We start from the raw sequence: 14,810 nt of genomic DNA on the forward strand, positions 1-14,810 counted from the left end.
TAATTATAATACTAAAAATCTCACACAGAAAGATACAGCAGAGCAGCAATGAAAAATGTCTTAGTTGTAAGAAAACCACGGAACCTCTCCCAGCACCAACTCACACAGGAGGGGTGCACTAAAAGAAAGAAATACAACCGTTGGTGTATCACAGAAACTCAAATGCGCCTTAACAGAAAATAACTCAAAATCAATCTGGCGAAATATAGATCAAGCATATCAATTCTCTAATGAACGTGAAACACAAAACATAATCACAGCAAACCAAACAAAACCCACCCCTCCGAAATCTCCTACAGCGCTTGGAGAGGCACAGGGAGAATTCACTAAATTATTCACCCGCAAAACAATGGATGCATCTGTTGGGGTTAATAGTGCAACACGGTAGAATCGACACTGTACTATACCAGCAGCATGAGCACAAAGCAAAGCTATAAAGCAAACGCTGGATAACACTACAAACACACAGCAACCTGTGTATTGAACGCACTGTAAAACTGGAATTACGCAGCAGAGCGCAAAATAAATAAAACAAAGAAAGCGTCTAAGAAATCGGAACAAAGAGAATACATAAGAAACAGTGGCTGTGCGCACTCTTAAAATACTAAATAAAATCATATTAGGCACACCGCGAAAACATATATAATTCTGTTAAAAACCAAACAAAACTTTTCCCTGGCGAGTTGTTGCTGTGGCCACACAAAGGAGGAGTTACACCAGGAGTTACCCAACGAAGCTGATGACACAACCGGCAAACAAACCATTTAAAAACACGGTGAAAATGAACACACTGGCAAGACGTACCAACGGTTGGGTGCTTACCTTCTCCGGAGAGATTAACACTGTTAAGCCGTTAGCAGTAGTCGCTGTCCAGCACCAGACATGAAGAAAATCCTTTTCCTCGTCTTTGCTGTTTTACAGGTCCATGGCAAGGGTAAGCCAGATTTTTGTGTGTTTTTTTTTTTTTCTTCTTCTGTTATCTAACCTCCTCATATCTCACAGACGGGACAGAATCCGGAACGGCACGCTGCCCGTTACATGTACAGTCCAGCAGAGCGTGTGGGGAAGCAAACAGAATGCTTGGGTAGATAACCAGAAGCGCAGAGCACTAATCAAAGGAGGTCATGAGGAGGGTTTGTGAGCGCCCTGACCGACCTGTATGCAAAGCGCTTTGTGATGATGTTCCAATATGAAAGGCGCTATATAAAATAAAGATTGATTTGATGGATTGATTGATTGATTGAAAGCATGTCTGTGTGGTTGTGTTTCTCTTTTTCATTGTCATGAAAGTAGTTGTCTAGAATGAAAACAATTGCACACCTCAACATAAGATATTGATATTGGCCTGAATATTGTTAATAAAAGCAATTGCTCAATAGAGGGATATACACACTTATCAATGCAGGGATGGATATATATATATATATATATATATATATATATATATATATATATATATATATATATATATATATATATATATATATATATTTTTTTAATTAGCATTTTTTGTAACTGATGTTGCATTTGACAAGTACAATCAAAGATTATTTAAATACACAAGACATGACAAAAACCCCACAATACTAATGCTGTTTGTTTATTTTAATTATGTTTTAGCTGTTGATTTCACTCAGGAAACTGAAGCCGATCCCCAACCCTCTGACAAGGAGACCCTGCCCGAGAGAGGTGAGAGGAACAAAAATAAAAAGAAGCACCATTTTGTTTATTAGAGCATGACCTCTTTAACTCTTCTCCTTTGTTTCAGATCTACGATGCGTTAATAGTTATGATCAGCCTTTCAGGTTCCTTTGCCCAATGAAGCAGTCGATAAAAACAATAAAGAGGTAAGAATATGATCTATAGCTATGGTCCTAGCTGATGAGTAGATATGGACAGTGTGAAGAAGGGGAGTAGTCTACTTGTTGTGTTTAATGACACATGTTTAAGCTCTAGATGTGTAACTTTTGAATATTGGAATCAGTAAATAGAACCTTGCTAGCAAAGCCACTGGTATAGAGTGCACTCATTTACAGACATGAAATTAAGTTAGTTTCCTTTCAGAACCCATTCTCATAATAAGCTGTCGATAATGTTCAAGTCGTTGGCAGAGCTACTCTGTATTAAAATAATGTCTATCCACAAACATGAGCATGCCCAGACCGTATATGCATTGACGAGTGCAGAGTATCTTGAGACAATAACGGTCATTGCAGACCAGACGTGATGCGGTTTTCATTGGGCAGCAGGATACTTTCGTCATATTTCGATCTTTGTGGTATTTTTCCACGGCAGGTATTATTTTTTATCTCAGTATTTTTGGCTACTGCTTCAATCTGGTGGCCGGCGCTTTGATGCTGTTCTCTGATTGCTCAATTCTCTAGTTCGTAAATCAAAATACATCTGATTGGATCCTTTTTATTTTGCATTGCTCCAGTGTTGTCCTTGTGGCGCCCCCGTGCCGCCGGTCTTTTCGTCAGTGTCGTGAATGTTACTTATCAATTTATAGGTTCTATTTTATATTTTGCCGCATCTCTATGGCAAGCCTTTTTAACATTTAATCCTCAATTGCTGATATCAAAAATATGATTACAGTACCGAGATCAAAAATGCCATTCTTGATATCAGAAATGCCATTCGTGATATCAATAATGCCATTCTTGATATCAGCAATTGAGGATTAAATGTTAAAATGGCTTGCCATACATCTCTGCACATTTTCTCTTGTCACATCGTGGCTGGTGTGTAGCGGCCTTAACAGATAACAAGCAAAACAAAACACCTGAAAGAAGCAGTAGAATATATTAAAAGCATGCAGTCCATTGAAGAAGCTAAATTGTTTGGATTTTGTCAAAGATGTACAGAGCTTCCTAGACCCCCCGGTCCATATGGAATAGCTTCCCACTGTAGGAACCAATCCGACACTAACAACTCAATTCCGGAGGTCTGGATAGGAACTGCAATTTTTTTTTCTTTTTTGCTTCCGATAGCATATTTATCCATATTGGTCGCTATAGTAACCACGAAAGAAAATGTCCAGAGGCATCTAGGTAAACTGCTTCATGCAGTGAAATAGATCAATGCATTGATTTCATTTAACACTAGAAACGTAACAGAACACAAGGAAACAAGAGAATAAGACACAAAACAGACCCGGAGACAGAAGCCTCATCAGATGCTTTGAGACCTGCCAGGATAAGCAGCAGCTGGACTTTATTAGAGCCTTTTATTAGAGTCTTTTATTAGCGTTTCATTAGAGAATTTTAAAATTCAGCATTTTCTTTTTTCTTACAAGTGTTTACAACAATGACTATGGAGACCGCGTGTGGACTTTCACATGTGGAGCTACTTTTTATGGGTACCCAACTTGTTCCTGGAGTGCTTACATGAATAATTTTGAACAAGACTTTCATTACTACTGTCCTGGTGAATCTTTTATATCTGGGATTCACAGTTATTATGAGAACCGTTATAAAGACAGAAGGTAAATTTGTATTTATTTTATTTTGTTAAAGCTGACAATGTAATCTTATCTAAATCCATTGTTTCTTATTTAGTATTTTACATTCTTCTTCTTCTTCTTCTTCTTCTTCTTCTTCTTCTTCTTCTTCTTCTTCTTCTTCTTCTTCTTCTTCTTCTTCTTCTTCTTATTATTATTATTATTATTATTATTATTATTATTATTATTATTATGTTTGCACTGCAACAATTAAGCAAAGCGATGGTTCTTGGCAGGGAACTGACTTTAACCTTCAATCTATTCACGTGAACATCAAGCATATTTTAGGCTCTTCCAATGCCAGATCAATCGTCAGTCGAATAGCTAGTATCTTATTCGTCCTTCGATTAAACAATACGTCCAATGATCTGCAAGGAAGGGAATTATATCTTACCTCAATCCATCCATTACATCCCCGCTGTGCGCCAGAGCTCTCCTCCTCCTCCTCCCCAGCCTCCTGCTTCATCTAACGGGGAAGGGCAGCTATCCCGCCCCCCTGCCCAGGGCTTCCCTATGGGCAGCATCTCCACTTATCTGTGCGCTCAAGCATGGACAGGGGTCCCTTGAAAGCTAACGAATGTAGTGAGAAATATTAATAATGTAGTAGAGTTTTCTAGCCTGATGAGTTGCCCGACTGAAATTATTATTGTTTCTTCACAGGTGGCAGTTTTACTGTTGCGGGATGTCTGGGGTCAGCAGAAGAAACTGCTACTGGACCAACTACGTCAATCAATTTGATGAAGCCTTTCTCTGGGCTGTTCCAGACAAGTATTACATTGCAGCAGTTTCAAGCTACTTTGTGAGTAGTTACAAGTAAGTCATGTTAATCTTTCTGTTCAAGGCATAACACACTTATTCTGCTGGCAACATCAAAACAGTTTGGCATGAGTAGAGAGTAAGTATTTAAAAAGCTGAATGATAAAGTATGTGCAGAAATGTATGGGAAAGAAAGAAATAGGGTAACCATGGTAACCTTGTGAAAGAGAGTAGTTAGTGGTTGGTTGCACTTGAATGGAGTAACAGCTGAATGACACATTTCTATTGATATGTAGTAAGATAACAAAAACAAAGTAGTCATGTGAATTCTGAAACTACTGTAGTATAAATACCAGGCATAGGGGCACATACACAGACAGGGAAGCCTCCAATCCCTCCAGCATCATCAGTGAATCAGAGGGCTCTCTCCAGGAGTTCAGGCAATCTGTTTAGTTGTCTGTGTCTGTTAATGCTAGTGGTGCTCAGAAGCAGGTCCTCTTCAAGATAAAGGTATTTAAATTGGGGGAGATACAGAACTCTCATAATATTGATCATTAATAAAGTTCACAGGCTTGTAACTGAATCTGCAAATGTAAGAAATGTGTCCAGTAGTAATTTCTTGGTTTTTTTTTTTGTTAATTTGTAACATAATCGTTTTTGTTTTAAGGGATCGCCGTTGGCGCTATCTGCTCTGTACAAAATAGGCATGAGGAGCAGAACACGAGGACCAGAGGCACCCCGAGCAATACTTCATGATTATTGAATTGCTCATGATTTTGTGATCTGGAAAACGTTTTAAAATATTCAAATAAAAGCCGTTAATCTGCTTTTCTGTTTGTTTTTTGTACTTTAAAAAAAAAAAGTGAACAGGTGGGCTGCCAAAAATAAATACATCAATAAATAAAATACAGTTTCCAGTGTGGGAGGAAAATGCTTATCGTTAATCACAAGAGAGTAAAATGCATTGGGAATCACATGAGAGTAAAATGCATTGGGAATCACATGAGAGTAAAATGCATTGGGAATCACATGAGAGTAAAATGCATTGGGAATCACATGAGAGTAAAATGCATTGGGAATCACATGAGAGTAAAATGCATTGGGAATCACATGAGAGTAAAATGCATTGGGAATCACATGAGAGTAAAATGCATTGGGAATCACATGAGAGTAAAATGCATTGGGAATCACATGAGAGTAAAATGCATTGGGAATCACATGAGAGTAAAATGCATTGGGAATCACATGAGAGTAAAATGCATTGGGAATCACATGAGAGTAAAATGCATTGGGAATCACATGAGAGTAAAATGCATTGGGAATCACATGAGAGTAAAATGCATTGGGAATCACATGAGAGTAAAATGCATTGGGAATCACATGAGAGTAAAATGCATTGGGAATCACATGAGAGTAAAATGCATTGGGAATCACATGAGAGTAAAATGCATTGGGAATCACATGAGAGTAAAATGCATTGGGAATCACATGAGAGTAAAATGCATTGGGAATCACATGAGAGTAAAATGCATTGGGAATCACATGAGAGTAAAATGCATTGGGAATCACATGAGAGTAAAATGCATTGGGAATCACATGAGAGTAAAATGCATTGGGAATCACATGAGAGTAAAATGCATTGGGAATCACATGAGAGTAAAATGCATTGGGAATCACATGAGAGTAAAATGCATTGGGAATCACATGAGAGTAAAATGCATTGGGAATCACATGAGAGTAAAATGCATTGGGAATCACATGAGAGTAAAATGCATTGGGAATCACATGAGAGTAAAATGCATTGGGAATCACATGAGAGTAAAATGCATTGGGAATCACATGAGAGTAAAATGCATTGGGAATCACATGAGAGTAAAATGCATTGGGAATCACATGAGAGTAAAATGCATTGGATGCATTGGGAATCACATGAGAGTAAAATGCATTGGGAATCACATGAGAGTAAAATATTATCATATATATATATATATATATATATATATATATATATATATATTATATATATATATATATATATGCATTATATATACACATAGTAACAGGCTTGTTACACAGACATACTTCGGCAGAGTGGTGAATCATGAGTGTCAGTAATAGAATGAAGAGATTTGTGTTCCCTGCATAATTGGTAATTGTCCACTGGTTGATAACAATGATGGGTGTTTGCAATCAAGGGTAATAAAATGAGCCACAAATAGATTGCTGGGCATGTGAGAGGCTACTCGAGGAAATAGAAACTGAATAACAGTAAATGATATTTTCAAGATGGAAGGGAGAGAAAAACAAAGACACTCCCAGGGATCTGGTGAGGAGAAGGAGTTTTGGCAATTACCCATAAGACACCAGCATGGGGTCATTAAGCTGCGGTGGAAACACAGAAGTACCTGAATGCAGGTAAACGCTGTCCTGTGGCTTTCTTAGAAACAACTGTTTAGTTAGTACTCCTTGCTGGAGTTAGGTTTTAGTTTAGTTTATTTTTTGTTTGTTTAAAATGCTTGTAAATAATAAACTTGCGCAGCTGCGCTTCACTGTGTATTTCTTTTAAAACATCTTTCATATATATGTGTGTTTGTAAATATTATTATTATTATTATTATTATTATTATTATTATTATTACTTTTTCTTTCCTTCTTAAAGTTCAGACACCACCCAGCATTGCAGTGCTTCAAAACAGGTTCATTCTCTTAAAGTTCAGACACCACCCTTTGAATGTAACCACCAGTCTCTCTCTCCTACTTTCACCTGAAGAAGAGGTGTTTGAGGTCTTGAAAGCTTAATGGTTAATTATTGTTTAATATGTCATCTCTGGGCTGATAGTCAGCCTCCATGTATTTTATTTCTGCAATTCATTGGCCTTTCACAGCCCACAATCCTAACTGGCCCTGACAGACAGAGTCCCAGTTGCAACGGCTTTGATCTGAGATGTGCTGCTGATGGAAACGAATGAGTCTGATTTCAAATCATTTGGAGCCGGTCCCAGTGTCAGATGAGCCGATAGCATTAGTTACTGATACACCTAGTGCTGTATTCATAGCTCTGGTTGAGGGGTGGAGACCACTGGTATCCTTTTGTAACGAAAGAATTAATCTTTCATCACCTGTTCACTTTTTTTTTTAAAGTACAAAAAACAAACAGAAAAGCAGATTAACGGCTTTTATTTGAATATTTTAAAACGTTTTCCAGATCACAAAATCATGAGCAATTCAATAATCATGAAGTATTGCTCGGGGTGCCTCTGGTCCTCGTGTTCTGCTCCTCATGCCTTTTTTGTACAGAGCAGATAGCGCCAACGGCGATCCCTTAAAACAAAAACGATTATGTTACAAATTAACAAAAAAAAAAACCAAGAAATTACTACTGGACACATTTCTTACCTTTGCGGATTCAGCCTGTGAACTTTATTAATGATCATTATTATGAACGTTCTGTACCTCCCCTAATTTAAATACCTTTATCTTGTAGAGGACCTGCTTCTGAGCACCACTAGCATTAACAGAGACAGACAACTAAACAGATTGCCTGAACTCCTGGAGAGAGCCCTCTGATTCATTGATGGTGCTGGAGGTATTAGAGGCTTCCCTGTCTGTGTCACTTCCATGCCCGGCATTTATACTATAGCAGTTTCAGGGCATACATGACCACAGTTGGTTTTTTTGTTATCTTACTATTTATCAATAGAAATGTGTCATTCAGCTGTTACTCCATTCAAGTGCAACCAACCACTAACTACTCTCTTTCACAAGGTTACCATGGTTACCCTATTTCTTTCTTTCCCATACATTTCTGCACATGCTTTATCATTCATCTTTTTAAATCTAAATCAAAATCTCTACTTATGCCAAACTGTTTTGACGCTGCCAACAGAATAAGTGTGTTATGCCTTGAAAAGAAAGTCTTAGCATGACTTACTCATGTTTATTCTCATGGTAGCTTGAAACTCCTGCAAGGTAATGGTACAGTGGAACATTGAAGGTAAAGGCTTCATCAAAGCTATTGACATAGTTGGACCAGGAGCAGTGCTCTTTGCGGAACCCCGCCATCCCGCAACAGTAAAACTGCCACCTGCAAAACAGTAACATAGAAGAAAAAAATTTCAGTCGGGCATCTCATCCGATATATTATGCATTAAAACACAGGCTAGACAACTCTACTACATTACCAATATTTCTCACTACATTCGTTAGCTTTCAAGGGACCCCTGTCCATGCTTGAGCGCACAGATAAGTGGAGATGCTGCCCATAGGGAAGCCCTGGGCAGGGGGGCGGGATAGCTGCCCTTCCCCGTTAGATGAAGCAGGAGGCTGGGGAGGAGGAGGAGGAGAGCTCTGGCGCACAGCGGGGATGTAATGGATGGATTGAGGTAAGATATAATTCCCTTCCTTGCAGATCATTGGACGTATTGTTTAATCGAAGGACGAATAAGATACTAGCTATTCGACTGACGATTGATCTGGCATTGGAAGAGCCTAAAATATGCTTGATGTTTACTTGATTAGATTGAAGGTTAAAGTCAGTTCCCTGCCAAGAACCATCGCTTTGCTTAATTGTTGCAGTGCAAACATAATAATAATAATAATAATACTAAGAAGAAGAAGAAGAAGAAGAAGAAGAAGAAGAAGAAGAAGAAGAAGAAGAAGAAGAAGAAGAAGAAGAAGATGAAGAAGAAGAAGAATGTAAAATACCAAATAAGAAACAATGGATTTGGATAAGATTACATTGTCAGCTTTAACAAAATAAAATAAATACAAATTTACCTTCTGTCTTCATGACGGTTCTCATGATAACTGCTCATCCCAGACATAACAGAGTCACCTGGACAGGTGTAATCAAAGGCTGCATCAAAACCATTCACATAACTACTCAAGGAACAACTTGGGTACCCATCAAAAGTAGCTCCACATGTGAAATCCCACAAGCGGTCCTCATGCTTATTATTGTGAACACTATTGTAAGAAAAAAGAAAATGTTGAATTCGTTCACAAGGGGGTTGATTTCTCACTCTGCCAAGACCTTGTTTATAGAATTGTACAGCACCAGTAACCCGGCGATAACCTTGGCTGGGTGGTTGCTGTAAAATGCTCTAATAAAAGGCTCTAATAAAACCCTAATTAAATGCTCTAATGAAACACTAATAAAAGGCTCTAATAAAGTCCAGCTGCTGCTTATCCTGGCAGGTCTCAAAGCATCTGATGAAGCTTCTGTCTCCGGGTCTGTTTTGTGTCTTATTCTCTTGTTTCCTTGTGTTCTGTTACGTTTCTAGTGTTAAATGAAATCAATGCATTGATCTATTTCACTGCATGAAGCAGTTTACCTAGATGCCTCTGGACATTTTCTTTCGTGGTTACTATAGCGACCAATATGGATAAATATGCTATCGGAAGCAAAAAAGAAAAAAAAATTGCAGTTCCTATCCAGACCTCCGGAATTGAGTTGTTAGTGTCGGATTGGTTCCTACAGTGGGAAGCTATTCCATATGGACCGGGGGGTCTAGGAAGCTCTGTACATCTTTGACAAAATCCAAACAATTTAGCTTCTTCAATGGACTGCATGCTTTTAATATATTCTACTGCTTCTTTCAGGTGTTTTGTTTTGCTTGTTATCTGTTAAGGCCGCTACACACCAGCCACGATGTGACAAGAGAAAATGTGCAGAGATGTATGGCAAGCCATTTTAACATTTAATCCTCAATTGCTGATATCAAGAATGGCATTATTGATATCACGAATGGCATTTCTGATATCAAGAATGGCATTTTTGATCTCGGTACTGTAATCATATTTTTGATATCAGCAATTGAGGATTAAATGTTAAAAAGGCTTGCCATAGAGATGCGGCAAAATATAAAATAGAACCTATAAATTGATAAGTAACATTCACGACACTGACGAAAAGACCGGCGGCACGGGGGCGCCACAAGGACAACACTGGAGCAATGCAAAATAAAAAGGATCCAATCAGATGTATTTTGATTTACGAACTAGAGAATTGAGCAATCAGAGAACAGCGTCAAAGCGCCGGCCACCAGATTGAAGCAGTAGCCAAAAATACTGAGATAAAAAATAATCCCTGCCGTGGAAAAATACCACAAAGATCGAAATATGACGAAAGTATCCTGCTGCCCAATGAAAACCGCATCACGTCTGGTCTGCAATGACCGTTATTGTCTCAAGATACTCTGCACTCGTCTATATACGGTCTGGGCATGCTCATGTTTGTGGATAGACATTATTTTAATACAGAGTAGCTCTGCCAACGACTTGAACATTATCGACAGTTTATTATGAGAATGGGTTCTGAAAGGAAACTAACTTAGTTTCATGTCTGTAAATGAGTGCACTCTATACCAGTGGCTTTGCTAGCAAGGTTCTATTTACTGATTCCAATATTCAAAAGTTACACATCTAGAGCTTAAACATGTGTCATTAAACACAACAAGTAGACTACTCCCCTTCTTCACACTGTCCATATCTACTCATCAGCTAGGACCATAGCTATAGATCATATTCTTACCTGCTTATTGTTTTTATCGACTGGGACGTTGGGCAAAGGAAATTGAAAGGCTGATCATAATTATTAACCCATCGTAGATCTGAAACAAAGGAGAAGAGTTAAAGAGGTCATGCTCTAATAAACCAAAAAAATTCCTGCATTGATAAGTGTGCATATCCCTCTATTGAGCAATTGCTTTTATTAACAATATTCAGGCTTATCTTATGTTGAGGTGTGCAATTGTTTTCATTCTAGACAGCTACTTTCATGACAAAAAAAAAGAGAGACACAACCACACAGACACGCTTTCAATCAATCAATCAATCAATCTTTCTTTTATATAGCGCCTTTCATATTGGAACATCATCACAAAGCGCTTTGCATACAGGTCGGTCAGGACGCTCACAAACCCTCCTCATGACCTCCTTTGATTAGTGCTCTGCGCTTCTGGTTATCTACCCAAGCATTCTGTTTGCTTCCCCACACGCTCTGCTGGACTGTACATGTAACGGGCAGCGTGCCGTTTCGGATTCTGTCCCGTCTGTGAGATATGAGGAGGTTAAAAACAGGAATGCAGACGAGCCCAGCCTCCTCCTACCTGTTACACCTTGCAGCTTTACGAAGAGTTAAATAACAGACGAAGAAAAAAAACACAAATAAAAACCTTGCTTACCCTTGCCATGGACCTGTAAAACAGCAAAGACGAGGAAAAGGATTTTCTTCATGTCTGGTGTTGGGTAGCGAGTTGAGTTGGTATCAACTGGAATTTTTTCTTTTCTCTTTCTCTCTCCATATATAGCATAACAGTTTGGAACAAATTCAATATTAGATCTGATAACTTTCTTTTCAAGGCCATGTTAGTGCTAGCAGAACTCGTTGTACACAAAACCTAATGGGAATTGAAACAGCTGGGCAGCACTTAATCATTAACTAATCCCTTATAATGAATTACGACAGCTTCATCTTTTCTGTATATTTGAATTGGTCTTGTTTTTGTTTTTTAAATTGCTGGAATGATTCTGCACATTTGTAAAGTGTCCATCCTCCCGTACCCGCTCCTTCTCTTCCCTAGCCCCTCTGTGGTGGAACCTGGGCCACACCTAAGACCCAGGAGTTGGGGGGGGGGGGGGTGAGCACACTGACCAGAAGAAGACTTACTCATTTTTATTGGGTACATGAGACACCATCTTGGTACCCAGTGTAATGTGGATGTTAAACTAAGCAGTGCAAATAAAATGACACATTACCGTATAGATGACTGCGGGTCATCGCAGCTATTTTACAGTCAAACACACCTTGTTTTCAGAGTTGCCCGTTTCTTACCAATTTCATTTAGTTCTAAGCTGTCAGTCAAATCCTTCCCACAAGCCAGTAGGATCTGACTGTCCAATCTGTCACCTGTCACTGTCGACGGGTTGAGGGTTTTTTTATCAGACGAAGCTTACTAAATGTTCTCTCATCTTTGGCAACAGTTGCAGGAGCTGTTTAGAGCAGTTGTTACGCTTGGTATGTCATGGGGAAGATGTTCCTCTTATCCTTACACAGCTGAAATGTTTCCTGAATTGTTTCAGTGAACAAGTTCACTTGAAAATATCCAACTCAGCAGCCAAGACATAAGGATCTGGGCTATGCACTGGAAACAGATCACATGCTGCAGAAATCCTGTCTTCTGCTGGGGTGTGTGAGAATGATGGTTGCAGTAAATCTGCCAATGGACACACTGCCTTCACACACACGTCCGGGTTTTCTTTGTATTGAACAACCAGTATATTCAGTACAGCCTTGAATTCATGCCTATAGAACTCTGATAAAGACAGCACTGCCTGGCTCTCAGGATGATCATCTAAACGTTGTGGGGAGCATCTGGTTTTGTGCATCTTCCAGTAGTCTTCATCAGGGTCAATGCTGAATTTTGTAGCAAATACACCTGCTGCATGTATTTCAGCATTCAGTCCCTCGTTCCCGCAATGTTCTTTTCAGAGAGCAGTGGTTTCCTCCTGGCTATCCTTCCATGAACACCATTCTTGTTCAGTCTTTTTCTGATAGTAGAGTCATGAACGCTCACACTAGCTTTATATACATATATAAAATAAAAAGAAACCAATTAAATATTATTAATAATAGTAATAATTATTCCTCTATATTGTGGGAACGTGGCCGTGTGCAGGGTGCAGATTACTAGAGACACACAGACAATCACACACACACTGACACACACACACACACACACTGACACACACACACACACACACACACACACACACACACACACACACACACACACACACACACACACACACACACACACACACACACACACACACACACACACACACACACACGCACACACTGACATACACACAGTAATTTCAGTAAAGTATAAATTTTATTTCAACCCTATCTTCATCTGAAGAACTTACTACACAGTGTGATGGCGGGTTATCTAACCCAAAATACAGGACAGCCGTTCACCGTTTACAAAAGTAGAAGTGGTTAACACTTACAACACAGATGCTACTTTGCGATATTAGTTTCTGCACACTCGCGAGTCCCCTGATTCTACTTAAACCATTTACGTTTGAACAACTAAAGTGAATTTGAATGTTCAACTAACTTAAAATGGATGAGTGTTCTGAATACAATTTGATTTAATTTTTTTAGAATGACTTTGGGGTTTACAGTGTAGCGGGGTTCCTAAAACTATAGCATCCTGACAGCTTTTTACACTTATAACTTTGAAGTCTGTTTCAAAACTCTTTTCACAATGTCCACTCTAGTGCACTGGGGTTTGTGATCTGTTCTCTAAATCATGCAGGAAGAGCGATTTAAAAATAAAAGAAAAAAAAAAGAACACATGACAAGTGCTCTGGCTTCTCTGTTTCGTCCCACATCCCCAAAACCCAGGGTCCCAGTCGGGTTTTAAATTACCCAACACTACCCGGGTCTCTTTTTACTACCCAGGTTTCGATTTATTAGATTCTCAAATTTAATGAAAACGTAGAAAATATGACGATACCGTTGTAAGCACGGGTCTCTGACTGGCATAAGAAAGACAACGTTAAAACAAGCTTTTGCATGAAGCCTTTTCTTAACAAAAAAGAAAGAAAAAGCACACCTCACTGAAACCCCTTTTCCTTGTTTTTTGCAGTTCATTATCTACCCAGTTTAATTCACCGTTCCTGAATTTATCAAAAAGAAAATGATGTTGAAATGTCTTTAACATTGCCTTAATTTACGTTATTATTATTATTATTATTCTTGAAATTCAGTTGCAATTTGAACCTTACATCCATTTATTGATTTGGTTTTGTTTTGTTTTTTTACAGATATTAATATCCATGTATTATGAAAAAATAAATAACAGATGGGCTTCAGCGAGTTAATGGAAAATAACTCGCTCTGGAGTTTCTGTGTCAGTTTGGGACTGTGGCAGGCTGGCGAGTGGATAGAGGCCCAGAGACAGACTGCAGTTCAAAAAAATAACTATTTTATTATAAATAAACACAAAATGAAAGAGCACAAGGGCCAAAACAAAGCAATTTAAACACAAAAAAGATAAAAAGCAAAACTTACAAAAATAACAGTTTCCAGGCTGGGCAATGCCTTCACTGGATTCAAACTTTCTAAACAACCCAAAAAAACCCAACCTGCTTCCTCAGCTCCCTCTTCCCCCAAATGAGAAGCAGAGGCCTCCTTTTATATCAGGTGGCTGGGCGCTGATTGATCGTTAATCAACCTAATCAACTAATCAACCCCAGCCACCTGAACATAATAAACCCAGGCAGGCAGGGGAAGTTAACCCCATCCCTGCCAATTTAAAAGGGCAGAGCTTTGCTCTGCCACAGGGACCCTTGTAGTTTGTGACGTCACAAGATGTCTAGATGGAATTGCTCTCCAGTGCCTCGCTGAAGCCTGTGTTCTAGTGACTTGTTATGTATTTAGTCTTTTTTTTTTTGGCGGATCAAAGCAACGCCCATGTCTCTTAAACACACCCCTGCCTGTTACAATAAATAGCCTTCAGCTTTGCACACACATCAACCAGAC

General features: G+C 38.9%; 2 protein-coding genes across 3 annotated transcripts in view; one reads left to right on the forward strand and one right to left on the reverse strand.

Moving 5' to 3' along the window:
• LOC121304467 (hemagglutinin/amebocyte aggregation factor-like) overlaps positions 1–12,855 on the reverse strand; it is a 31,615-nt gene extending 18,760 nt beyond the window's left edge. Inside the window, exons 1-5 of one of the 2 annotated variants that reach the window (XM_041235625.1) lie at positions 11,440–12,855; positions 10,788–10,866; positions 9,032–9,220; positions 8,187–8,339; positions 7,417–7,576 (exon numbers count right to left, since the gene is read on the reverse strand). In XM_041235625.1, coding sequence (XP_041091559.1) covers positions 7,534–7,576; positions 8,187–8,339; positions 9,032–9,220; positions 10,788–10,866; positions 11,440–11,491 — 516 coding nt within the window. In that variant the 5' untranslated portion in view covers positions 11,492–12,855 and the 3' untranslated portion in view covers positions 7,417–7,533. Of the gene's footprint in view, positions 1–7,416; positions 7,577–8,186; positions 8,340–9,031; positions 9,221–10,787; positions 10,867–11,439 lie in introns of those variants that run through there. The other variant, XM_041235623.1, reaches the window with a different exon arrangement.
• LOC121304466 (hemagglutinin/amebocyte aggregation factor-like) lies at positions 776–5,082 on the forward strand. The gene is made up of 6 exons (XM_041235622.1): positions 776–934; positions 1,621–1,689; positions 1,769–1,847; positions 3,296–3,484; positions 4,160–4,312; positions 4,923–5,082. Exons 1-6 carry the CDS (start codon positions 883–885, stop codon positions 4,957–4,959), a joined length of 579 nt encoding a protein of 192 aa, XP_041091556.1. The 5' UTR covers positions 776–882; the 3' UTR covers positions 4,960–5,082.
• Positions 12,856–14,810: the final 1,955 nt, after the last annotated feature.

The sequence above is a fragment of the Polyodon spathula genome, chromosome 38 (genome assembly GCF_017654505.1).
Source record: "Polyodon spathula isolate WHYD16114869_AA chromosome 38, ASM1765450v1, whole genome shotgun sequence".
Taxonomy (NCBI): Eukaryota; Metazoa; Chordata; class Actinopteri; order Acipenseriformes; family Polyodontidae; genus Polyodon; species Polyodon spathula.